This window comes from Orcinus orca, chromosome 16 (assembly GCF_937001465.1).
Source record: "Orcinus orca chromosome 16, mOrcOrc1.1, whole genome shotgun sequence".
NCBI lineage: Eukaryota > Metazoa > Chordata > Mammalia > Artiodactyla > Delphinidae > Orcinus > Orcinus orca.
The window spans coordinates 83,857,616-83,885,594 of NC_064574.1; the positions used below are offsets into that span (position 1 = coordinate 83,857,616).

The 27,979-nt window shown below is 37.5% G+C and overlaps 1 protein-coding gene across 13 annotated transcripts in view; it reads left to right on the forward strand.

The window, feature by feature from the left end:
* The window catches only part of RNF216 (ring finger protein 216), a 171,209-nt gene that overhangs the window by 8,496 nt on the left and 134,734 nt on the right, over positions 1-27,979 (forward strand). For all 13 annotated transcript variants that reach the window (XR_004482820.2, XR_007472026.1, XR_004482821.2 and 10 more), the window contains exons 2-3: positions 11,352-11,487; positions 23,242-23,375. Coding sequence is in view for 7 of the 13 variants with exons in the window: in XM_004268951.4 (XP_004268999.1) it covers positions 11,421-11,487; positions 23,242-23,375 (201 nt within the window). In the remaining 6 variants the exon portion in view is untranslated. The remainder of the gene's footprint in view (positions 1-11,351; positions 11,488-23,241; positions 23,376-27,979) is intronic.

Here is a 27,979-nt window from a genome sequence, read left to right on the forward strand (position 1 = left end):
GGGCACAAACCCGCGCCCCCCACATTGGCAGGCGGACTCCCAACCACTGTGCCACCAGGGAAGCCCTCAAGGATTTTTTTTTGCACAGTTGTGGTACCAGTTTTCTCTCCTACCAATAGTACATGAAAGTCCCCATTGCTCCAAATCCTCAGCAACACTTGGTCATCAATTTTCAGGCTTCTAGCAATCCTTATGGGTATGCAATATCTCATGGGAGTTTTTTGCCCTTTACAAATAAAACAATATATAAAACATGTATGGCTTAATGAATTATTATAAGGTGTTTGTATGTACTACTTAGGTCAAGAAGTAGATCATCCCCAAGCCTCCTCTATGCATGCTGTCCTGAGCATAATTCATTCCTTCCCCCTGAAATTAACCATTAGTCTGATCATTTTCTTGTATTTCTTTATGGTTTTTTCACCTGAGTGCATCCCTATATCTTTTAAATCTAGGGTTTCTCTTCCATTCCTTTCATTTTTCCTTATAATTTATCTGTTGTTGAACCTGAATCATTTGACCTGTTAGTTTCCCAGCACCTAGATAGGTGTTTGTCAGGCTTAAAAAAAAAAAATCATTCCTCCCTGTAGAGCCATTTTAGACATTTTTTCCTGATTCTCCCCCATTAAATACTAAGGAGTAAGATTTTGTTGGGTGGGATTGAATTTGGGAGGATGACAAACCATTGTAATATATAAGATATTTTTACCCCCTTGCAAAATTGCCCCCATTGAGAATACCTGATCTAGATGGCATACTTAATGGTGTAATTCAAAAATTTTGTTTTTCAGATAGCTTCTATTCTAAAAATTAGGCTGTGTACAGATCTGATTGTTTCTGTCAAGACAGTAGATAGTGTCCTTTCCTCAGAAGGCAGTTATGTCTTATTGTCTCTATGATGTTAGAGTCAATGATATTCAATGTCTAGGTCCAGTAATTTTTTATTTTTTTTTCCCCACTTGTGGGATCTTAGTTCCCTGACCAGGGATTGAACCTGGGCCACCAGAATGAAAGTGCCAACTCCTAACCACTGGAACGCCAGGGAATTCCAAGGCCCAGTAAATTACTGAGGATTGCAAAATGGTGATATTTTAATTGAATTTTTAAATTAATACTACAGTAATTTTATAAAGAAATGATTTCCTCATCTACTGTTTGGTTATCCAGTGATATAGTTTATATAGAAAAGGCAAGAAAATGCCTGATTCTTTGCCTTTGTTTTACTAGGTTTAAAGATAATGTATTGGTTGACTATCATCTTCTGAAAATGACTTTAAAAAAATTATGAACACTTTCATTTATACATTTTTCTAAGATGTTTGTACCATATCAATTATTATCTTTACTGAAGTTCAAAATGTTCCATCTTTGGCCAGTGGAAGCCTCTTCAGGAATTTATTCTGACAGGATTCAGTCTTTGATAAGTAGTCTTTGATAGCTTCCTTGATATGGGATATGACAAGATGTTCCATGTTCATTTTGTATGATTCCTGCCCCAGACTTGGAATTAGTAATTTGTCCCAAAAGCCTTCATCTCTTTCGATGAGAAATAGTATTTCAAATAATCTGGGCACCATGGATGTTCATTGCTACAAGCAGGTCTTGTTTGAAAACTTTTTTTTTTTTGGATGGAAGTAAAATATTTTACGAGTTTATACTAATATTTATAATTGAAATTTAGGACTACAGTGGTTTTACTTAACTTACTTTATTGCTTCTATATTATAATTCCTTTTTACCACACTAAGAATCTTGATTCTCAAGGACACAGGGATTGATAGAATTAGAATATGCAACTTTGTTTTAACACAGCCAAAAGTGTCAAAATGAAAGTCTCAGAATGTCACCACTAGCATGATTACTGTAAACAACTTTAAAATCTTTCATATGCTTCCCTTCCCCATAATTTTTATAATTGTACTGTATCATTCAATCTTAGTTATAATTTAATCTTAGTACTGTAAGTAATTATGTATTTCATGTTTACCTCTAGTCTTTGTGTCAGTGTCTCTCTAGTCATTTTGGTTGCCTGAAGCTTGCTTTTCTGTTGTTTCCTCAGGAAAATCTTGTAGGAAGTTCTTGTACATTGTTAAGTTTGTGCACTTTTTACTTAAAATTAGTTTTGCTGGATATAAAATCTATGGCTCACGTTTTTTTCTAAAGTATCTTAATCTGTTTACGAGTGTCTTAAAGCATCACTGTAAAAATCTGTTAATAATCTTAATTTTTTCTGTTATAATTCTCAAGCCCAGATGCTAAAGGATTTTTTTCTTTCTTTAAAGTCCAGTAATTTTACTAGAATGTGTCTTGATGGTTGTCATTCTGGGTTGCTTTCCTTAGGTATGTACTGTGCTCTTTTGAAATGTTGCTTTAATATTTTTACTTTAGGAAAGTTTTTTTTTTTCAGTTACAGTTTTTTGTGTTTTCTTCCCTTTCAGTTTATTCAAGAGCTCCTTTATCTCCTTTTTTCTATTTAAAATTTTCCTTTCACCTTTCAGTTCTCCTAAAGCAGTATGTGTTGTGTTTATTAACACTTGTGTTTCTTCTAATTTACTTTGCATTCCTAAAACACTTTATTTAATTTCTGTTTCTTTCCTGAGATATGTCACTTCATTTCTGAGTTTTTCTAGTTCTGATTTATGTTGTTATTTTATGTCTTATATTATTTTCTTAGTGACCCTTAGGTTGTTACATCTTTCTGGCATGTTATTGTTTATAGGGATGTTTTGCTTCTTGTTTTTCTTACACCTTTATATGAGATTTGACATCAGTTCTTTTCTTTGTTAATTTTTAGTGAAATTAGCTTTTTTGGATTTTTAAAAAAAATTTTATTGGAGTATAGTTGATTTACAATGTTGTGTTAGTTTCAGGTGTACAGCATAGTGATTCAGTTATACATATACATATATCCACTCTTTTAGACTCTTTTCCCGTATAGGCCATTATAGAGTATTGAGTAGAGTTCCCTGTGCTATACAGTAGGTCTTCATTAGTTACCTATTTTATATGTAGTAGTGTGTATATGTCAATCCCTGTCTTCCAATTTATCCCTCCTCACCCCCCTTGCACCCTGGTAACCATAGGTCTGTTTTCTACATCTGCAGCTCTGTTTCTGCTTTGTAGATAAGTTCATTTGTACCCTTTTTTAGATTCCACATATAAGCAATATCATATGGTATTTGTCTTTCTCTGTCTGACAGTAGGACAGTCTCTGGGTCCATCCATGTTGCTGCAAATGGCATTATTTTGTTCTTTTTTATGGCTGAGTAATAGTCCCTTGTATGTATGTATCACGTCTTCTTTATCCATTCCTCTGTTAATGGATGCTTTCTTGGACTTTTAGAAGGAGATGTAGTTTAGGATAACTTTTTCTAACTTCACAGAGCTCCTCTTCATACAATGTTCAAAATATGGCAGCTTGCTTTTTGAGACTTCTTGATTCTGTTCTCTATTTTTATCTGGACCTAACTTCTCTTTCCTTTGTCTCTATCTTACTCAGTTTAACTGTTCCCAGCATTTTCTTCTCATAGGGCTGTGTCCTGTCAGGAAGCCCTGGTTGATGAGTTTCAAAACTTCATGGATCCTAGACTGCTATATCTTTTTCAGATCTTACAGGGTCAGGGCCTCCTTGCACTTACACACAATTGAATTGAGCAAAACCGCTTCGTAGTATTAGCTCCTTTTTCAGATTGGCCTGTGTGCTTTCCAGTGAATTCCTGTCGCTTATTTGGGGTTACATATTGATACTGTTCTCAGGTTTGAATGGTACCCTGTGCTTTCTGAGGCACCAATGATGCTTCAGAAATTGTGTGGCTCTTGGTGGTTTGTCCTCATGTGCTTGCAGTTTAGAGTCTGCGGAGACTCCTTTGTTTTGTCTTGTTTTTGTGTAAACTGGAATTTTTGTAACCAGGGAATTTTTTTCTGTTTTTATTTGAAAATTTGGGGAGGTTTAAAAGCTATGGTGCCACCATTACTGCCATCTTCCCAGAATTTATTTATTTGTTTATTTATATTTGGCTGCTTTGGGTCTTCACTGCTGCGCTCGGGCTTTCTCTAGTTGCAGCGAGTGGGAGCTACTCTTCATTGTGCGCAGGCTTCTCATTGCGGTGGCTTCTCTTGTTGCGGAGCACGGGCTCTAGGCGCACGGGCTTCAATAGTTGTGGCTCACAGGCTCTAGAGTGCAGGCTCATTAGTTGTGGTGAATGAGACTAGTTGCTCCGTGGCATGTGGCATCCTCCCGGACCAGGGCTTGAACCCGTGTCTTTCGCACTGGCAGGCAGATTCCTAACCACTGCATCACCAGGGAAGCCCCCATTTTTCAAGTTGTCTGATTCTTCTTTTCCTTTTTTTTTTTTTTTTCAGTTAACATGTAGGAGTTCTTTATATTTTCTGGATAGGAACCTTTGTTATATGTATTGCAAATTTCTTTTCCCAGTGGCTTGCCTTTTCACTCTTAATAATTTCTTTGGTGAACAGAAGTATTTTATCTTAATGTACAATATTTCAGTCTTTTCTTTGGTGGACAGCCCTTTTTATTTCCTGTTTAAGATATATTTTCCAGCTCCGATTTGTGCAGGTATTTTCTTATGTTATCTTCCAGAAACTTTATTATTTTACCTTACCATTTAAATCAAAAGTTCACCTGAAATTGTTTTCATCTAAGGCATGAAGAAGAGGTCTAGTTCTTTGATCTTTCCTATGCTCCCAAAATATAGTTTTCCAGTACAGTGTCACATAGTTTTAAAAATCATGTTTATCCACTGCTCTGCAGTGCTGCTTTTGTCATAAATCAGTCGTCCATATGTGAATGAATCTGTTTGTGGACTCTGTTCCATTGGTCTATTTTTTTCTTCTTTTGCCAATACCACGTTGTCTTAATTATTGTAGCTTTATAATAATAAGACTAAATATCCAGTAGTATAAATTCTCCATGTTTTGTTTTTGTTTATGAATGCTTTACTTATTCTTGGTTCTTTACATTTTCCTGTAAGTTTTAGAATCATCTAGTACATATCCATTTTTTAAATCTAAGGCTGTCTTAAACTTGTAGACCAATTTGGGGAGAATTGACATCTTTACAAACTTGAGTGTTCCAACCCACAAATGTGGTATGTCTCTCCATTTATCTACTCTTTAATTTCTCTCAGTGATGTTTTACAGTTTTCTGTGTAGAGGTCTTACACATTTTTCATGTGTTCATCCCTGTTATTTGATTGTTTTTGATGCTACTCTTTTAAAATGTCTTTTTGTCTAATTGTTTCATACTAGTTCATTTTTTGTATGTTGGCCTTGTATCTAGAGATTTTGTTTTTCATTCATTCACTTATTCCAGTGGTATCTCTGTGTACAGTTACACATACAGATATACATAATTTTGTTCTCTTGTAATATTCTAGTATCTTTGTTTTCTCTTTTATGTAATCTATCTGGAATTGATGTTGATGGGTGGTATAAGGAATGTATCAAGGCTCATTTTCTTCCCATATAGATATCCACTTGGCCCAGCAATGTTTATTGAAAAGGCCATTCTTCCCACTGCATTTCACTAACACCTTTGTTTTTATGTGGGTGACCAGGTGTATGTGGCTGTGTTTCTGAGCCCTCTGTTCTATTTTTCTATCTTTGCATCAGTACCACAATCTTATCTGCAAATAATGCCACTTTTATTTCTTCCTTTCAACCTGATATTTTATTTTTTATTGCCTGACTCTGCTTGCTACAACCTCCAATACAGTGTTGACCAAAAAATGGTAAAAACTCAGTTTCAGAGAGAAAGCTTTTCAGTGTTTCACTCTTCGGTGTGAGGATTGCTCTAGTGTTTTTGAAACGGCTTTAATTAGATGAAGGAAATTCACTTCCAGTACCAATTTGCTGAGAGATTTTAGTCATGAATAGGTGTTAATTTTGAACACTTTTTTTTTTCAACTGCAGTGACTATGTAGTTTTCTTTTACTCTAGTAATGAACGTTGCATTGCTTTGGTTAGGATTTTTCATTTGTGTTCATGAGAGATTCTAGTCTTTCTAGTAATGTTCTCATCACCGTTCAGTATCAAAATTGTGCTAGCCTCGTAAAATGATTTCAGAAATAATGTTTGCTCTTTTTCTGTTCTCTGAGTTTTTGTAATACTAGTTACATTTCTTCTTCAAATGTTTAGGAAACTTTACTGGGCTTGCTGTATACTTTGTGGGAAGGTTATTAATTACTTATTCAGTTTCTTTATTTGATAGAGATCTGTTGAAATTTAATTTTTTTGTTCAATTGTGGTAAATTGTGTCTCAAGGAGTTTATTTCAGTTAAAATTTCAAATTAAGTGGTATAAAGTTATTCATGGTATTTTTTTATATTGTGGAATCTGTAGTGATGTCTTCTTTAACATTCCAGATGGTGGTAATTTGTGTTTTTTCCCTTTTTTTCTTAATCATTCTTAATAAAGGTTTATCAATCTTATTTAATCTTTTTAGATTTTTTTGTATGTTATTTATCTTTTTAGAGAAACCTTTTTGCTTTGATTTTTCTCAGTTTTATGTTTATAATCTGTTTCAGTTTCTGCTCTTATAAGTTTTTTCTGTGTACTTTTTCTGGGTTTAATTTACTGCCCTTTTTCTAACTTCTTGAGATCAAAGCTTAAATCAATGATTTTTGGGTTGTTTTTTCTTCTCTAAAGTATGCATTTGGACCTGTAAATTATCCTCTCAGCACTGCTTTAATTCCATCCCACAAATTTTTTTTTTTTTTGCGGTACGCGGGCCTCTCACTGTTGTGGCCTCTCCCGTTGCGGACCACAGGCTCCGGATGCGCAGGCTCAGCAGCCATGGCTCACGGGCCCAGCCGCTCCGCGGCATGTGGGATCTTCCCAGACCGGGGCATGAACCCATGTCCCCTGCATCGGCAGGCGGACTCTCAACCACTGCGCCACCAGGGAAGCCCCATCCCACAAATTTTGATGTGTTTTGTTTTCATTACCTTTCAGTTCAGTCAAAACAGTTTCTAATTTTCAATGTAATTTTTTTAACCCATGGGTTGTTTAGGTTACTTAATTTCTAATACGTAGTAATTTCCAATTTTTCTTTTACTGACTGTTGTCATACAACACATGCTGTATGATTTCAAACCCAGCACATTTGTTGAGGCTAGCTTTATGGCTCAGCATGTAGTCTGTTCTATAAATGTTCCTGGTGCTTCTGAAAAGAATGTGTATTCTGCAGTAGTTAGGTGGAGTGATCTATAAATGTCAGTAAAGTCAGCTGTTTGATAGTGCTGTTCAAGTCTTCTGTCCAGCTGTAGGTGTGGATTTGTCTTATTTCTTTAAGGTCTGTCAATTTAAGCCATATATATTTTGAAACTGTGTTATTAAGTTCATACAGGTTTAACGTTGTTACATCTTCTGTGAGTTGACCTTATCTGGATGAAATCTCCCTACTTGTTTGTAATAATACTTGTAATATCCATTTTGTCAGATACTAGTGCACTCATGCAGTTTTTTATGGGTTTTGTAAAGAGCAGGGGGATAAAGTAGTTAAAAAGAGAATTTCAACAGAGAACTAGAATTTATTTTTAAAAATCAGATGGACTTTTTATTGACATATAGTTGCTGTACAATATTATATAAATTATAGGTGTACAAATACAGTGATTTACAATTTTAAACGTTTATATTCTATTTATAGTTATTATAAAATATTGACTATATTCCCCATGTTGTACAATCAGTATATCCTTGTAGCTTATTTTATACCTAATATTTTGTACCTTTATTTCCCCCTACCCCTATATTATTGCCCCTTCCCCCTTTCCTCTCTCCACTGGTAACCACTGCTTTGTTCTCTATATGTGTGAGTCTCCTACTTTTTTGTTACATTCAATAGTTTGATGTATTTTTTAGATTCCACATATAAGTAATACTTTACAGTATTTGTCTTTCTCTGTCTTATTTCACTTAGCATAATGCCCTCCAAGTCCATTCGTGTTGCTGCAAATGGCAAAACTTTGTTCTTTTTTTTATGGCTGAGTAGTATTTCACTGCATAAATGTACCACATCTTTTTTATCCATTCATCTTTTGATGGACACTTAAGTTGCTTCAATATCTTGGCAATTGTAAATAATGCTGCGATGAACATTGGGGTGCAGGTATCTTTTCGAATTAGTGTTTTTGTTTTTTTCAGATAAATACCCAAGAGTGGAATTCCTAGGTCATATGGTAGTTCTATTTTTAGTTTTTTGAGAAACCTCCATGTTGTTTTCCATAGTGGTTGCTCCAGTTTATATTCCCACCAACAGTGTACGAGGGTTCCCTTTTCTCCCCATCCTCTCCAATATTTGTTATTTGTGTTCTTTTTAATGATGGCCATTCTGACAGATGTGTGTTGATATCTCTTTGTGGTTTTGATTTGTATTTCCCTGATGATTTGCGATGTTGAACATCTTTTCATGTGCCTGTTGGCCATCTGCATTTCCTCAGATGGACATTTTATAATTAAGAACTACAGTATCTGAAATTAAGGACTTATTAGATGAGTTGTTAACGTTTGATGTTTGCTTTCTATCCTTTAAATATTTCAGTTTTCTTGTACTTACACTGTTTATCTTGTAAAACACAGTTCGTTGGGTTTCATTTATCCATTCTGATAATCTGTTTTTTAATTGTAGTAGTCTGTTTATGTAATATAATTTCTGATACAGTTGAATTTTTTAAAGTTGTACAGCATAATGACTTGACTTACGTACACTGAAATGATTACCACGATAAGTTTAGTTAACATCCATCCATATAGATACCAAAAGAAAAAAGTTTTTTCTCCCTATGATGAGAACTTTTAGGGTTTACCTTCTTAGCAACTTTCAGATGCACCAGACAACAGTGTTAACCTTAGTCCCCATGCTGTACATTACATCCCCAATACTTGTTTATCTTATACCTAGAAGTTTTACCTTTTGACCACCTTCATCCAATTCTCCCACCTCTTGTAAACACAAATCTGATCTCTTTTTCTGTGAGTCTTTTTTTATAGTTTTGTTTTTTTTGTTTGCTTGTTTGTTTTTAGATTCCACATGTAAGTGAGATCATACAGAATTTGTTTTTCTCTATCTGACTTATTTCACCTAGTATAATGCTCTCAGGGTCCATCCATGTTGTCTCAGATGTCAGGGTTTTCTTCTTTTTTGTAGTTGAATAGTATTCCATTTTCTTTACTCATTCATCTGTCAGTGGACACTTAGGTTGCTTCCATGTCTTGGCTATTATAAATAGTGCTGTAGTGAACATGGCAGTGCAGATATCTTCAAAGTATCGAGATATTTCGTTTCCTTCAGATATATACCCAGAAGTGGAATTGCTGGATCATGCGGTAGTTCTATTTTAAAATTTTTGAGGAACCTCCATACTGTTTTCCTTAGTGGCTGTTCCAACTTATAATCCCACCAACAGTGTACAAAGGTTCCCCTTTTTCCATATCCTGCTAGCATTGTTATCGTTCATAACAATGAGTTTTTGAATGAATGATACCCATTCTGACAGGCAGAGGTGATTTTGATTTGCATTTCCCTGATGTTTAGTGCTGTTGAGCACCTTTTAACATACCTGTTGGCCATTTGAATATCTTATTTGGGAAAATGTCTATTTAGGTCCTTTGCCCATTTTTAAAAATTGGATTATTTTGGGTTTTTTGCCATTGATCTCTGTGAGTTCTTTATATATTCTGGATTTTAGCACCTTATTAGGGGTTATGATTTGCAGATATTTTCACCCATTCCATAGGTTGCGGTAATTGAGTTTTTAATTTACTTTTTGAAAAATGTTTTTTAGTTCCTTTTTTTGTTTATTTTATTTTAACTTTTCCGGTTTAATTTTACTTTTTTAAAATATACGTTCCATCTGTTCTTTGATCCTTTGCTGATCTTTTGTATGTTCTTTTGTATGTTCTTTTGCAGTAATGGTTTGTTTGGGGTTTTTTTTGCGGTACGCGGGCCTCTTACTGCTGTGGCCTCTCCTGTTGCGGAGCACAGGCTCCGGAGGCACAGGCTCAGCGGCCATGGTTCACGGGCCCAGCCGCTCTGTGGCATGTGGGATCTTCCCAGACCGGGGCACGAACCCGTGTCCCCTGCATCGGCAGGCGGACTCTCAACCACTGCACCACCAGGGAAAGCCCCAGTAATGTTTTTTTTAATTTCTATTTTTCCTCTTCTGTTAGCTTTTTTTATTATTTATTCATTTATTTATTTTATATAAGTTGCTATAGATAACACATTTTTATTTTATTTTTTTGACTGCATGGGGTCTTCATTGCTGTGCATGGGCTTTCTCTAGTTGCAGCGAGCAGGGGCTACTCTTTGTTGCAGTGCGCGTGCTTCTCATTGTGGTGGCTTCTCTTGTTGAGAAGCACAGGCTCTAGGTGCGTGGGTTTCGGTGGTTGCAGCACGCGGGCTCAGTAGCTGTGGCTCGCGGGCTCTAGAACACAGGCTCAGTAGTTGTGGTGCACGGGCTTAGTTGCTCCATGGCATGTGGGATCCTCCCAGACCAGGGCTCGAACCCATGTCCCCTGCATTGGCAGGCGGATTCTTAATAACTACTGCGCCACCAGGGAAGTCCCGTTCTGTTAGCTTTTTAGTTATTCATTTTTCATTTATTTATTTATTATTATTTTGTTGTTGTTGTGCTGGGTCTTGGTTGCAGCAGGTGGGCTCCTTAGTTGCAGCTCGCTGGCTCCTTAGTTGCCGCTTGCCTGCTCTTTAGTTGCGGCACATGGGCTCCTTAGTTGTGGCACACAAACTGAGTCACAGCATGCATGTGGGATCTCGTTCCCTGGCCAGGGATCGAACCTGGGCCCCCTGCATTGGGAGTGCGGAGTCTTAACCAGTGTGCCACCAGGGATGTCCCCTTATTTTTCTTTTTCTTTTTTTTTTTTTAAATTTATTTTATTTACTTATTTATTGGCTGCGTTGGATCTTCATTGCTGCGCATGGGTTTTCTCTAGTTGTGGCAAGCAGGGGGCTACTCTTTGTTGTGGGACATGGGCTTCTCATCGCAGTGGCTTCTCTTGTTGTGGAGCACGGCCTCTAGGCACGCGAGCTTCAGTAGTTGTGGCACGCGGGCCCTAGAGTGTAGGCTCAGTTGTTGTGGCACACAGGCTTAGTTGCTCCACGGCATGTGGGATCTTCCCAGACCAGGACTTGAAGCTGTGTCCCCTGCATTGGCAGGCAGATTCTTTAACCACTGTGCCACCAAGGAAGCCCCTATTTTTCTTTTTAGTGGTGTTTTCACGATAAGCTTAGAATGCTACCTTGACCGGGTATGTGGGAAGAGTTTTGATATTCCCTCATTCTTAATGTTCTTTTTTTTTTTTTTTTTCAGACTCTTTGGAACAGGTAGTCACCATGTTCAGATATTAGCAAGCACATAGCTGTATGTCTGCATTGGAAAATGGCAGAGGGAAACAACAATGAAGAGGTAATTCACTTGAACAACTTCCACTGCCACCGGGGACGAGGTAAGTGTTCTCACTTTCTCTCTTTCATCATTGCTTTTTCCCTTAGTGTTACAGTTATATCGTCTTCGAAATGAATCTGTTCTGCACCATGTAAAACCCAGAGACGTTTCATTTTTATATCTCAGGACATCAGGTTTAAATGGACTCATCAGACTAGAATTTTGTGTTAAATGGTGATTCTTGCTGGCATGAATCAAGTTTAAGAACCTTCTATCACAAGTAGATTAGATCTTAAGAGGTAGGAGTATAGGAACTGTGGTAGTTCTCAGTTTTTGAAGGAACAGTGACTGCAGAGGAGTGCACCTCCAGGCCTGTGCATTCTGAAAGTACTGAATCTGCTGCTAAAGCACTTCTGGTCCCTCAGACAATACTTAATTTAGTTTTTGCCAGAAGATTCTGGTTTAGCCTTACAAGGAATTTTAGGACGTGTATTCTTTGACTTTACAGTTTAAAATTAGGGGAAATTCATTCATTCATAAAGGGAAGGGAGCCTACATTTCTCTAAGATTCCTAAATGCATATGAAATTTCCTATCAGATCGTAATTCACAGTTACATCTAGACTAAAAGGAAAAACGTTATGCTGATGAGTAGGAAAAGATCATAAGTATAAATTCCATGGAAAGAGTTTTACCATTTTTTGTGTGTTTTCCCGTTGATAATATTTTGTGCTTATGAAGACTTTTTTTTTTCAGCAGAAGGTAAATTATATATATAGGGCTTTCAGATAATTTAAAATTGAGCAAATTTTTTATGCAAGTAAATTGAGAAAAACAAGTTTGTTTAAGCTATGCAAATTATGAAAACAAAAGAAATACTGAATTTTTTAGGATTTTATTAATGTGTATTCTAACTTGGTAGTGATTATAGCCATAATTTATTGTGATTTAGGAAGTTTTAAATCCTAGTTGTAATTTGTATGTATGATCATTTCCAAATTTTCTGAACATGTATATCAAATAAATGTTGTGATTGTTTTTTTAACTGAGTCTTAAATATACTTCAACAAAGTCTCTTTAAGAACAACTAATTTATTCTGGGAAATTATTGGCTTTAGAGGTATATTTTTCTGTTGGACACGTTTTGTGTATTTTGCACCCATTGTGAAGAATTTTGTCATGAGGAACTATACACATTTTAAGTGTATAGTTCAGTGAGTTTTGAAAAATGAATATACCCATATAACCACCACCTCATCATGATGTAGAACATATCCAGAAAGATTCCTATATGCCCCTTTGCAGGTAGTCCTCACCCCACTCCTGAACTAAGGAAACCACTGATTTGCTTTTTGTCACTATACAGGTTCATATAAATAGAATCATACAGTGTTTACTTTTTGTCCTGAATTCTTCTGCACAGCATAATTTTTTTGATTCATCCATGTTGTTGCATGTATCAGTAATTCAATCCCTTTTAATTGCTGAATAGTATTCACCTAAAATTTTATATTCAGTGAAGATAGCCTTAAAAATAAAGATAAAATAAAGAAAGGTTAAAAGTACAAGAATAAAAAAAAAGATATATTATGCAAACAGTAGCCCTCAAGACAGAGCTGTTAAGTCTATATGTTATTATATAAAGTAGACAATCCAGCCAGAAGTGTTAACACAGATAAAGAGTTCTGGGAAAGATAGAGTCTGGGAACATAGAACAATTCTAATCTCTATAGAGTAGTAATATGGTATCAAAATATACAAAGAAAACATTGACAGAACTAAAAGGAGAGTTGGACAAATCTACAATCAAAATGGGAGATTTTTAACATGTTTCTTTCAATAACTGAGAGAGATCAAGCACACAGAAACATTTGTATAAATATGGAACACTGGAAGAACACGATCAACAAACTGGACATAATAAACATATATGGGACTGCCACTGTACTCGGGACAGACCCGGGCGGCTGAAACCCTGTCTGCCCTCCAGGCCACGCACCAGGTGTTGCTGTCTCTAAGCTGAACCTGGTCACCTTCTTTGAGCAAAGAGCCCTGGAATGTGAAGAAAAGGAGACAACAGTCGTACACCCAGATTGTGAGTACAGAGAGACCTTCAAGATGGCAGAGGAGTGAGACGTGGAGATCATCTTCCTCCCCACAAATACATCAAAACTACATCTACATGTGGAACAACTCCTACAGAACACCTACTGAATGCTGGCAGAAGACCTCAGACTTCCCAAAAGGCAAGAAACTCCCCACGTACATGGGTAGGACAAAAGAAAAAACAGACAAAAGGATAGGGACGTGACCTGCACCACTGGGAGGGAGCTGTGAAGGAGGAAAAGTTTCCACACACTAGGAAGCCCCTTCACTGGCAGAGACGGGGTGTGTGTGGGAGGGCGGGGGGTGGAAGCTTCAGAGCCACAGAGGAGAGCACTGCAACAGGGGTGCAGAGGGCAAAGTGGAGAGATTCCCGCACAGAGGATTGGTGCCGACCAGCACTCACCAGCCTGAGAGGCTTGTCTGCTCACCCGCTGCAGCGGGCGGGGGCTGGGAGCTGAGGCTCGGGCTTCGGAGGTCAGATCCCAGGGAGAGGACTGGGGTTGGCTGCATGAACACAGCCTGAAGGGGGCTAGTGTGCCACAGCTAGCCAGGAGGGAGTCCGGGAAAAAGTCTGGACCTGCCTAAGAGGCGAGAGACCATTGTTTCAGGGTGCGCAAGGAGGGGGATGCAGATCACCACCTAAACGAGCTCCAGAGACAGGTGCAAGCCGTGGCTATCAGTACAAACCCCAGAGACGGGCATGAGACGCTAAGCCAGCCGCTACAGACACCAAGAAGCCTGTGTACAAGCACAGGTCACTGTCCACACCTCCCCTCCCGGGAGCCTGTGCAGCTCGCCACTGCCAGGGTCCCATGATCCAGGGACAGCTTCCCCGGGAGAACACACGGCGCACCTCAGGCTGTTGCTACGTCACACCAGCCTCTGCCACCACAGGCTCGCCCCGCATTCTGTACCCCTCCCTCCCCCTGGCCTGAGTGAGCCAGAGCCCCCTAATCAGCTGCTACTTTAACCCCGTCCTGTCTGAGCGAAGGAACAGATGCCCTCAGCTGACCTACACGCAGAGGTGGGCCCAAATCCAAAGCTGAACCCCAGGAGCTGTGCAAACAAAGAAGAGAAAGGGAAATCTCTCCCAGCAGCCTCAGGAGCAGTGGATTATATCGCCACACTCAACTTGATGTACCCTGCATCTGTGGAATGCCTGAATAGACAACCTCATTCCAAAATTGAGGCAGTGGACTTTGGCAGCAACGATATATATATTTTATTCCTTTTTCTCTTTTTGTGAGTTTGTATGTGTATGCTTCTTTGTGTGATTTTGTCTGTATAGCTTTGCTTTTACCATTTGTCCTAGGGTTCTGTCTGTCCGTTTTTTTTTTAATTACTTTAAAATTTTTTTATTTTTAATATTATTTATTTATTTTAATAACAATTTTATTTTATTAATTTCTTTGTTTCTTTCTTTTTTTCTCCCTTTTCTTCTGAGCCATGTGGCCCACAGGGTCTGGCTGGGTGTCAGGCCTGTGTCTCTGAGGTGGGAGAGCCAAGTTCAGGACATTGGTCCACCAGAGACCTCCTGGCTCCATGTAATATTAAACAGCAAAAGCTCTTCCAGAGATCTCCATCTCAATGCCAAGACCCAGCTCCACTCAACGACCAGCAGGCTACAGTGCTGGACACCCTATGCCAAACAACTAGCAAGACAGTAACACAACCCCACCCATTAACAGAGAGGCTGCCTAAAATCATAATAAGGTCACAGACGCCCCAAAACACACCATTGGATGCGGTCCTGCCCATCAGAAAGACAAGATCTAGCCTCTTCCTCCAGAACACAGGCACCAGTTCCCTCCACCAGGATGCCTACACAACCCACTGAACCAACCTTAGCCACTGGGGGCAGACACCAAAAGCGATGGGAACTACAAACCTGCAGCCTGCGAAAAGGAGACCCCAAACACAGTAAGTTAAGCAAAATGAGATGAGAGAGAAACACACAGCAGATGAAGGAGCAAGGTAAAAACCCACTAGACCAAACAAATGAAGAGGAAATAGTCTACCTGAAAAAGAATTCAGAGTAATGAGAGTAAAGATGATCCAAAATCTTGGAAATAGAATGGAGAAAATACAAGAAACATTTAACAAGAACCTAGAAGAACTAAAGAGCAAACAAACAATGATGAACAACACAATAAGTGAAATTTAAAATTCTCTAGAAGGAATCAGTAGCAAAATAACTGAGGCAGAAGAACAGGTAAGTGACCTGGAGGATAAAATAGTGGAAATAACTACTGCAGAGCAGAATAAAGAAAAAGGAATGAAAAAAATTGAGGACAGTCTCAGAGACCTCTGGGACAACATTAAACACACCAGCATTTGAATTACAGGGGTCCCAGAAGAAGAAGAGAAAAAGAAAGGGACTGAGAAAATATTTGTAGAGATTATAGTTGAAAACTTCCCTAATATGGGAAAGGAAAGAGTTAATCACATCCAGGAAGCACAGAGAGTCCCGTACAGGATAAATCCAAGGAGAAACAACGCCAAGACACATATTAATCAAACTATCAAAAATTAAATACAAAGTATTAAAAGCAGCAAGGGAAAAACAACAAATAACATACAAGGGAGTCTCCCTAAGGTTAACAGCTGATCTTTCAGCAGAAACTCTGCAAACCATAAGGGAGTGGCAGGACATATTTAAAGTGATGAAAGGGAAAAACCTACAACCAAGATTACTCAGCAAGGATCTCATTCAGATTTGATGGAGAAATTAAAACTTTCACAGACAAGCAAAAGCTAACAGAATTTAGCACCACCAAACCAGCTATACAATAAATGCTAAAGGAACTTCTCTAGGAAGGAAACACAAGAGAAAGAAAAGACCTACAGTAACAAACCCAGAACAATCAAGGAAATGGTAATAAGAACATACATATCGATAATTACCTTAAATGTAAATGGATTAAATGCTCCAACCAAAAGACATAGACTGGCTGAATGGATACAAAAACAAGACCCATATATATGCTGTCTACAAGAGACCCACTTCAGACCTAGGGACACATACAGACTGAAAGTGAGGGGATGGAAATGGAAATCAAAAGAAAGCTGGAGTAACAGTTCTCATATCAGACAAAATAGACTTTAAACTAAAGACTATTACAAGAGACAAAGAAGGACACTACATAATGTTCAAGGGATCAATCCAAGAAGGAAGATATAACAATTGTAAATATTTATGCACCCAGCATAGGAGCACCTCAGTACATAAGGCAAATGCTAACAGCCATAAAAGGGGAAATCGACAGTAACACAATCATAGTAGGGGACTTTAACACCCCACTTTCACCAGTGGTCAGATCATCCAAAATGAAAGTAAATAAGGAAACACAAGCTTTAAATCACACATTAAACAAGATGGACTTAATTGATATTTATAGGACATTCCATCCAAAAACAACAGAATACACTTTCTTCTCAAGTGCTCATGGAACATTCTCCAGGATAGATCATATCTTGGGTCACAAATCAAGCCTTGGTAAATTTAAGAAAATTGATTTCGTATCAAGTATCTTTTCCGATCACAATGCTATGAGACTAGATATCAATTACAGGAAAAAAATCTGCAAAAAATACAAATACATGGAGGCTAAACAATACACTACTTAATAACCAAGAGATCACTGAAGAAATCAAAGAGGAAATCAAAAAATAGCTAGAAACAAATGACAATGAAAACACGGCGACCCAAAACCTACGGGATGCAGCAAAAGCAGTTCTAAGAGGGAAGCTTATAGCAATACAGTCCTACCTCAGGAAACAAGAAACATCTCAAATAAACAACCTAACCTTACACCTAAAGCAATTAGAGAAAGAAGAACAAAAAACCCCAAAGTTAGCAGAAGGAAAGAAATCATAAAGATCAGATCAGAAATAAATGCAAAAGAAATGAAGGAAACAGTAGCAAAGATCAATAAAACTAAAAGCTGGTTCTTTGAGAAGATAAACAAATTTGATAAACCATTAGCCAGACTCATCAAGAAAAAAAGGGAGAAGACTCAAATCAATAGCATTAGAAATGAAAAAGGAGAAGTAACAACTGATGCTGCAGAAATACAAAGGATCATGAGAGATTACTACAAGCAGCTATATGCCAATAAAATGGACAACCTGGAAGAACTGGACAAATTCTTAGAAAAGCACAACCTTCTGAGACTGAACCAGGAAGAAATAGAAAATATAAACAGACTAATCACAAGCACTGAAATTGAGACTGTGATTAAAAATCTTCCAAAAAACAAAAGCCCAGGACCAGATGGCTTCACAGGCGAATTCTATCAAACATTTAGAGGAGAGCTAACACCTATCCTTCTCAAACTCTTCCAAAATATAGCAGAGGGAGGAACACTCCCAAACTCATTCTATGAGGCCACCATCACCCTGATACCAAAACCAGACAAGGATGTCACAAAGAAAGAAAACTACAGGCCAAGATCACTGATGAATGTAGATGAAAAAATCCTCAACAAAATACTAGGAAACAGAATCCAACAGCACATTAAAAGGATCATACACCATGGTCAAGTGGGGTTTATCCCAGGAATGCAAGGATTGTTCAATATATACAAATCAATCAATGTGATACACCATATTAACAAATTGAAGGAGAAAAACCATATGATCATCTCAATAGATGCAGAGAAAGCTTTCAACAAAATTCAACACCCTTTTACGATAAAAACCCTCCATAAAGTAAGCATAGAGGGAACTTACCTCAACATAATAAAGGCCATATATGACAATCCCACAGCCAACATTGTTCTCAACGGTGAAAAACTGAAACCATTTCCACTAAGATCAGGAACAAAACAAGGTTGCCCACTCTCACCACTGTTATTCAACATAGTTTTGGAAGTTGTAGCCACAGCAATCAGAGAAGAAAAAGAGATAAAAGGAATATAAATTGGAAATGAAGAAGTAAAGCTGTCACTGTTTGCAGATGACATGACATTATACATAGAGAATCCAAAAGACGCTACCGGAAAACTACTAGAGCTAATCAATGAATTTGGTAAAGTAGCAGGATACAAAATTAATGCACAGAAATCTCTTGAATTCCTGTACACTAATGATGAAAAATCTGAAAGAGAAATTAAGGAAACACTCCCATTTACCATTGCAACCAAAATAATAAAATACCTAGGAATAAACCTACCTAAGGAGACAAAAGACCTGTATGCAGAAAACTATAAGACACCGATGAAAGAAATTAAAGATGCTACAAACAGATGGAGAGAAATAGCATGTCCTTGGATTGGAAGAATCAACATTGTGAAAATGACTATACTACCCAAAGCAATGTACAGATTCAATGCAATCTCTGTCAAACTACCAGTGGCATTTTTCACAGAACTAGAACAAAAAAATCTTAAAATTTGTATGGATACACAAAAGACCCCGAATAGCCAAAGCAATCTTGAGAAAGAAAAACAGAGCTGGAGGAATCAGGCTCCCTGACTTCAGACTATACTACAAAGCTGCAGTAATCAAGACAGTATGGTACTGGCACAAAAACAGACATACAGATCAATGGAACAGGATAGAAAGCCCAGAGATAAACCCGCACACATATGGTCACCTTATTTTTGATTAAGGAGGCAGGAATATACAGTGGAACAAAGACAGCCTCTTCAATAAGTGGTGCTGGGAAAACTGGACAGCTACATGTAAAAGAATGAAATTAGAACACTCCCTAACACCATACACAAAAATAAACTCAAAATGGATTAAAGATCTAAATGTAAGGCTAGATACTATAAAGCTCTTAGAGGAAAACATAGGCAGAACACTCCATGACATAAATCACAGCAAGATTCTTTTTGATCCACCTCTTAGAGAAATGGAAATAAAAACAAAAATAAACAAATGGAACCTAATGAAACTTAACAGCTTTTGCACAGCAAAGGAAACCATAAACAAGATGAAAAGACAACCCTTGGAATGGGAGAAAATATTTGCAAATGAGGCAACTGACAAAGGATTAATCTCCAGAATTTGCAAGCAGCTTGTGCAGCTCAATACCAAAAAAACAAACAACCCAATCCAAAAATAGGCAGAAGACCTAAATAGACATTTCTCCAAAGAAGATATACAGATAGCCAACAAACACATGAAAGAATGTTCAACATCACTAATCATTAGAGAAATGCAAATCAAAACTACAATGAGGTGTCACTTCACACCAGTCAGAATGACCATCCTCAAAAAATCTACAAACAATAAATGCTGGAGAGGGTGTGGAGAAAAGGGAACCCTCTTGGACTCTTGGTGGGAATGTAAATTGATACAGCCACTATGGAGAACAGTATGGAGGTTCCTTGAAAAACTAAAAATAGAACTACTGTACGACCCAGCAATCCCACTACTGGGCATATACCCTGAGAAAACCATAATTCAAAAAGAGTCATGTACCACAATATTCATTGCAGCTCTATTTACAATAGCCAGGACATGGAAGCAACTTAAGTGTCCATCGACAGATGAATAGATAAAGAAAATGTGGCACATATATATAATGTAATATTACTCAGCCATAAAAAGAAATGAAATTGAGTTATTTGTAGTGAGGTGGATGGACCTAAAATCTGTCATACAGAGTGAAGTAAGTCAGAAAGAGAAAAACAAATACCGTATGCTAACACATATATATGCAATCTTAAAAAAAAATGGTTATGAAGAACCTAGGCGCAGGACAGGAATAAAGATGAAGATGTAGAGAATGGATTTGAGGACATGGGGAGCGGGAAGGGTAAGCTGGGACGAAGTGAGAGAGTGGCATGGACTAATATATACTACCAAATGTAAAATAGATAGCTAGTGGGAAGAAGCCGCATAGCACAGGGAGATCAGCTTGGTGCTTTGTGGGAAGGGGAGGATGGGAGGGAGGAGGAGGAGAGATGGGGACATATGTGTATTTATAGCTGATTCATTTTGTTATAAAGCAGTAACTAACACACCACTGTAAAGCAGTTATACTCCAGTAAAGATGTTTTAAATAAATAAATAAGCAACAAACATATATTGAATGTTGCACCCAATGTGTTTACCAAAATTGACATTTTGAGCAACAAAACAAGTTTCCAGTTCCTGCACTGCTGGTGGGAGTGTAAATTGGCACAGACATTTGGAAAATTGGTTGGCATTGTCCACTAAAATTGAACATATGCTTTCCCTGTGGCTCAGCGCTTCTCTTAGAATGTACCCAACTGAAATGAGTCTATCAAGATACATATACAAGAATGTTCATAACAGCATTATCCAAACAGGCAAGACTGGAACCAACCCAAATGTCTGTCAACAGAAGAATAAGTAACTTATGATATATTCATATAGTAAATTACATACAGCAACGAAAACTACATACTGTAACATGCAACAACGTGGATATATCTCAGACATGTTGTTTGCAAGGAAGCCAGAATCAAAAGAATGTATTTTCAGGAACTAATGTGAGTAGTTTAGACTACTAACGTGCAAGAAATGTATTTACGAACCTTTGTGATGGTCACTCGGGTATGGGCCTTTTGTGTTAATTCATAGCCTTTGCTCTGTTATACTTTAAAATTTTAAAGTATATTTTTAAAAGCTAATGTGTTTATATGTGGTATGTTGGGGAGTATCTTTGGGCTTCACTGTAAGGTGATAGGTTTAAAACCAGCTTTTTAGCTGGGTGCCCCACGGTTGTTGTCTGTGTGTTTTTCTTGGGCCAATTCTTCCAGAGAGGAATCTACAGTGTCTTGAATGTGGAATTCAAGAGTGTTTGCCAGCATTCAGGGAGCCAAGCGGCAGAAGGCAGCCAGGGTCTTACTCATTATGGCTGTTCCAGTGACACCCCTTTCCTCTCTTGGCGTGGTGTCTAGTGACTCGCTGCCTCAGTGGCTCTTCAGAGTGGACCTCCACAGTGTGGGTCTTCTGGAATGGCTGAGTGAGAAGCTTGGCAAATCTTCTCCCCAAAATCAACCGTAAAATTAGACAGAATTGTCTAAAATAACCTTTTCTTTTTTTTTTTTTTTCTTTTTTTTTTTTTTTGCGGTACGCGGGCCTTTCACTGTTGTGGCCTCTCCCATTGCGGAGCACAGGCTCCGGACGTGCAGGCTCAGTGGCCATGGCTCACGGGCCCAGCCGCTCCGCGGCATGTGGGATCTTCCCAGACCAGGGCACGAACCCATGTCCCCTGCATTAGCAGGTGGACTCTCAACCACTGCGCCACCAGGGAAGCCCTAAAATAACCATTTAAAGACTGGAAATGACCAAAGGCATACAGTAATTGAGAACAGTTATTCAGGAAATCTACGATTCTGCAACATGAATTAGGCCACCTCTGATTGGCCGCCCCCGCTGCAGGCTGTGGATTTGAGCCTTATCCACTCTTCTAGAGCTCTTGTCATGTGTAAATCTGCTGTTTTCCAGAATTTTTTTTAAATCTCCTGCTGGCTATTATCTTCTTTTCTCTTCTTTGTGTAATTAAGAGGTTATACTTTTTAAAAGTTCGTTTACTATCATTTTAATAGGGTTTCAGCAGGTGATGGTGATAATCACTTGGATTCATTATGCAGGTTTTAGAGAAATCCTCTATAATGTACTTCCGCAGGCCCTCAGTTCAGTTGGTTGTTTCTGTGTAGGTAGCATTGGACTTAAAATCAGGCCACTTCACTGTGTGTCAAGTACTATAATAAACAAGCATTTTAGGTAATACAGCTATTTGAGGTAGGCAGTGTTGTTAGCCTTTCTTTAATGTTGAGGAAATGGATGCCTAAAGAAGTAAATAATGGCATCATATAGCTAGTATGTGGTAGAGCTGAGGCTGGAATCCAGGCAGTCTGACCTTAGATCCCGTGGACGTACCTGTTTTAAACTACTGTCTTGGCGTTACCACAGTCCTGTTACAGGAATGAAATGAGATAATTGGTTTTATATTGCTTTTCAGGTTGTTGGGTAACATAAAAATACATGAGGCATTAACCTTGAGAAAAATATTAGAGCTTTAATGGAGGAATTATTAATTTGTGTTATCCAGTAATTCATATCAAACGTGCTTTGTCTTCAAACAAATAAAAGTACTTGGAGACCTTTAACAGAATTATTACATCTATCAATAGATGGTTAGTTTAACTCTAGTTATATTTAAAAGGAAACAGGAAGATTAAAGTGCTTACTGTCATAGATGATAAATGGGTGTTTGACTAAAACACTGAAATATGTTTGAGTAAGTGATATTTAAGGTTTGTGTCTAAGGTGAGCAAATTTTAATATTTTAAATATTAAGTGAAAATTTTACTGTTTCTGAGTGAAAGTTTTTTCAGACCTATCAGTTTGAATAAAGCAGTGTTTTATATTTCTTTGGAAGAATAGAGGTGAGATGGGAGGCCATAATTTCACTTTTAAGAAATGAGCAGACGAGAAGATTTTATCAACAGATTCCTCCAGTCTAGTATAAGAAAAAGTTGATAATCTTGAGCATAGTAATTGTCAGATTTTCTCTGGTGATTCCCAAAATGAATTATTGGCAAAGATCAGCATGGAAAAATGGCTCATTTTAATGCTTGGTTGCATGTGCTGCTTGAGGAGATAAGTTAACACTCCATTAGCTGTAAACTTGGCTTTAAGCTTGACCCTTTTCATGCCAAAGTTGAATTAAAGGACAATGTGATTATGCCCACCTCCTCCTAACAGTGTTCTCTGCCTACTTTTAGATTGGATCAATCTCAGAGATGGACCCATCACCATATCTGACTCCTCTGATGAGGAAGGGGTTCCAATGCTGGTCACCCCAGCTCCTCAGCAGCATGATGAAGAGGACCTGGATGATGATGTCATCCTGGCGGAAGTGAGTTTTCTAAAACTTAACGTGACGAGGCATATTGCAAGTTAATAATCTGATTCTTCAGCCACTCAGTAGTGGGTAGGGGCCTTATAGAACAGCTGAGAGCACCTCTTGTGCTACACTTGTAGCACTATTTGTTTGCACTTGTTCTACATTTCTGAGAACAGCCTCTTTTATACCCTACCTGATGTCCCCTTAGCTTAGAAGTCAGAAGCTGTATGTTTTGGTCTATTTCTGGACTTAACTTCTAAACTGTTGCTCTGACTCTTCATGTACTAGTCCACAGTGTTGTAATTACTATGTCCTTATAATGTATCTTAATATCAGATAGTGCCCATCTCCCCTTATTACTCTATATTTTTCAGACTCATCCAGGATATTTTGTGCTTATATTTTAATGCAGATTTTAAGATCAGCTTTTCTAATTCCAAAAGATAGGTAGATAGTTTGTTTAATTTAAAACATATTTTATTGTTATAGAAAGTTTTTATAATATTGACCCTTTCTAACTAAGAACAAGTTCTTTCTGTCTAACCTTTTATATTCCTCAGCCAGAGCATTTTGAATTTTTCTTACAATAGATCTTAAACATTTTTAAGTTTGTTCCTGGTTATTTTATGTTTTCTCTTGCTTTTGTAAATAGCATCTTTTCTTCTGTGTACCTTTTAAACCTTTTTTTTTTTAATTTAAAAGTCTGTTGGTTTTTATATTAATTTCATAATCAGCTTGTTTTTATTGTCTGTAGTCATTTTTCAGTTGACCCAAGGAATGGTATCTGGTCCATCTGTAAATAATGATACAGTTTCTTCCTTTCCAGTTTTTATACTTGTCTAATTATATTAAGTGATAAGTCTTCAAATTTTTAAAGTAATAGTGGTAATAGAAATAAGAAAAATAGCCACTGACATAAATGGGAATACTTTTAATATTTCTTCTTAAGTGTGATGGTGACTTATTGCTTGAGATACCGTTTTTAAATTATGTTAAGGAAGTAGCTATCTACTTTATTTCAAGTTTTTATTAATGAGTAAATGTAGAATTCTGTCAAATTCAATCTCAGCATCTGTGGAGATTATTATATGATTTTTTAAAAATCCGTTAATGTGGTAAATTACTTTGTCTCTGGGCAGACTTTGCCTGGTAATGGTATTACAGTATTATGGTAATGTGCTATTAGATTCTATTTGCTAAGATTTATTTAGGGTTTTCTCCATAGATCTCACGAGTGAGATTGGCCCATAGGGGTGTGTGTGTGCCTGGGCTGTCCTTGACTTCATGAAGAGTCTAGAAGTTTTCTTTCTTTTTCTGTGCTCTGATAAAATATTTTAAATAATGTTGGAGTTACCTGTTCTTTAAAGATTTGGTAGAACTTACCCTAAAGGCATCTGGGCTATTTCTTTTCATGGAGGACGGTTCTTTGAAACTGTTTCAGCTTCTTCTGTGGTGATTGACATGTCTAGATTTTGTGTTGCTTTCAGTATCTGTTTTGGTCCCTGATATTTTTCTAGAAAATCACTTATTTCTTCAGCGTTTTTTAATGTATTTAATAGAGTTAAACAAAATAGCCTGTTCTTTCTACTTACTCTGAACCTATGGTTCCTCCATTTTCCTTTTCTATTTTAGTGTAGCTGTGGTTTTTTAGCCTTTTTTCTTGATTTGATGAGCTAACCATTATCTTCCCTCCTCCCTTCTTCTCTTCCACCCAGTCCTAAGAACTACTAACCACTTGTGTCTCTATAGATTTGCCTATTCTAGACATTTTATATGAACGGAATCATATACTATTTGGTCCTTTGTGACCAGCTTCTTTCTTTAGCATAACGTTTTCAAGGTCATCTGTGATGTAGGATGAATCGGTACTTCACTCCTTTCTATTGCTGAATAATATTCCATTGTGTGGATATACCACATCTTGTTTAGCCTTTCATCAATTAATGGACATTTGAGTTGCTTCCACTTTTTTGTGATTATGAATAATGAATAATGCTGCTATGAACATTTATGTAGAAGTTTTTCTGTGGACATATGTTTTCGTTTCTTTTGAGTATTGTCTTAGTCTATTTGGGCTGCTCTAACAAGATACCACAGACGGGGTAGCTTATAACAGAAATTTATTGCTCACACTTCTGCAGGCTGGGAAGTTCAAGATCAAGACTCCAGCATGATCGTGTAAAGGTCCTCTTCCTGGTTCACAGCTGGCACTTTCTCACTGTGTCCTCACATGGTGGAAGGAGCTAGGAATCTCCCTGGAGCCTCTTCTGTAAAGGCACTAATCCCATTCATGAGGGTTCTACCCTCATGACTTAGCACCTCCCAAAGACTCCCCCTACTGCTGCCATTACCTTTGGTGATTAGGATTTCAACATATGAATTTGGAGGTAGAGGGAGTGGGCACATTCAGACCATAGCAGGTATATACCTAGGAATGGAATTGCTGGATCACAAGGTAAATCTGTATTTTACTCTCCCAGACTGTTTTCCATAGTAGTAGCACCATTTTACATTCCTACCAGCAGTGTGAGTGTTCCAGCTTCTCCATATTCTCACCAATAATTGCTGTCTATCTTTCTTATTACAGCCATCTTCATGGTTGTGAAGCAGTATCTCATTATGATTTTGATTTGCATTTCCCGATGGCTAATGATGTTGGCCTCTTTTCATGTGCTTATTGGCCATTTGTATATCTTTGGAGAAATGTCTATGCAGATCCTTTGCTCGTTTTTTTTTTTTAATTTTTTTAAATTTTATTTTTGGTTGCATTGGGTCTTCGTTGCTGCACGCGGGCTTTCTCTAGTTGCATCGTGCGGGGGCTACTCTTCATTGCCATGCGTGGGATTCTCATTGCGGTAGCTTCTCTTGTTGTGGAGCATGGGCTCTAGGCGTGCGGACTTCAGTAGTTGTGGCTCACGGGCTCTAGGGTGCAGGCTCAGTAGTTGTGGCGCATGGGCTTAGTTGCTCTGTGGCATGTGGGATCTTCCCGGACCAGAGCTCGAACCTGTGTCCCCTGCATTGGCAGGCGGATTCTTAACCACTGTGCCACCAGGGAAGCCCCTGTATATATTGTTTTAAACCCTGTGTTTTTTACAATCAGTATTCACTTTACCTTCTCCAGATATTTATCTTTTTATGTTGGTCTTCATTCCTTTCTGCATCTCTGGCCTTAAAACAGAGATTATTTTTACTCTATCTAAAGAACACTCTTTAGGATTTTCTTTATAGTAAATCTGATATTTTCGTTGAGTATAGAATTCAATGTGTCAGTTATTTTCTTTTAACACAAGGAAGATACTATTCCAGTATTTTTTGCTTCCATTTTTCTTTTATTTATTTAATTGAAATATAGTTGATTTACAATGTTGTGTTAATTACTGCTGTACAACAAAGTGATTCAGTTATACGTACATATATTTTTTATATTCTTTTCCATTATAGTTTATCATAGGTTATTGATATAGTTCTCTGTGCTATTCAGTGGGACCTTGTTGTTTATCCATCTGGCTTCCATTTTTCTATTGAAAAGTGAGTCTTATTTTTTCCTTTTGAAAGTAGCGTGTGCTGCTGCTTTAAATTTTTATCTTTGTATTTGATTTCTGCAGTCTTCCTATTGCTGTATCTAGGTCTGTTTGGATTTTTTTTTAATTATCCGGTTTAGATCTTCAGAAATGTAATCAAGCTGCTGTTCTGCTTGAATATTTGTATTTTATCTTCAGATATTGCTTCTTATCTCTCTCCTCTTTTTCTAGAACTTTAGTTACATAGTTGGGTAAAACCTTTTCACTGTATTATTCTTTATGTCTCCTATTCTCTTATCTAATTTTCAATCATTTTGTGTCTCTATGCATTATTCTATTTTCTTCTGACCTGTCTTTCTGTTCACTAATTTTTCTTTTCAACTGTGTTTATTTAAAATGCTGTGCACTGATCCATTGATTCCTGATCTCAGTTATTGTATTTTTACATTCTGGAATTTCCATTTGATAGTTTATTTTTTTTCTTTCTTTGTAACAGTTTCTAGTTCTCTGGTGAAACTTTCAATCTAGTCTTTTATTTCCTTAAACATGCTAAGCATGTTATTTTAGAATCCATGTCTGATAACTTCACTATTTGAAATCACTGTAGATTTGTTTCTGTTGTCTGTTACTTCTCTTGGTTTTCTATTATGTTGCATCAACTTCTTATATGCCTGGTTATTTTTTGTTGAATAGTAGTATCACTATATATGAAAATTTTGAGGTTCTAGGTGATATTATCTTTCTTCAAAGAGGGCCTATATTTGTTTCTCAAAGAAGGTTTGGGAGACCAGGAAACTCAGATCCAGGGATTTAAACTATTGAAACTAGAATTCAGCTTCTGGGAGGTCCAGCATATTTCCGCTTTACCGTTACTTCAGTGGTGTACCCTTCAAGGAATGACCCTAGAGCTTGAGATTTACCAGAACTCCTCCCCATGGTGAGTTCTGAATTCTGATTTTGTGCACTTAGCTCCTCAAAAAAGATACCAAAAGTTTCGTTCAATCTTCTCATTCTTCATCCAGGTCTGGGATTGGCAAATGCATCTGTAGAAGAAAAGTAGCTTATTTTGTTGGATTTCTTCCTCCTGGATCCTGA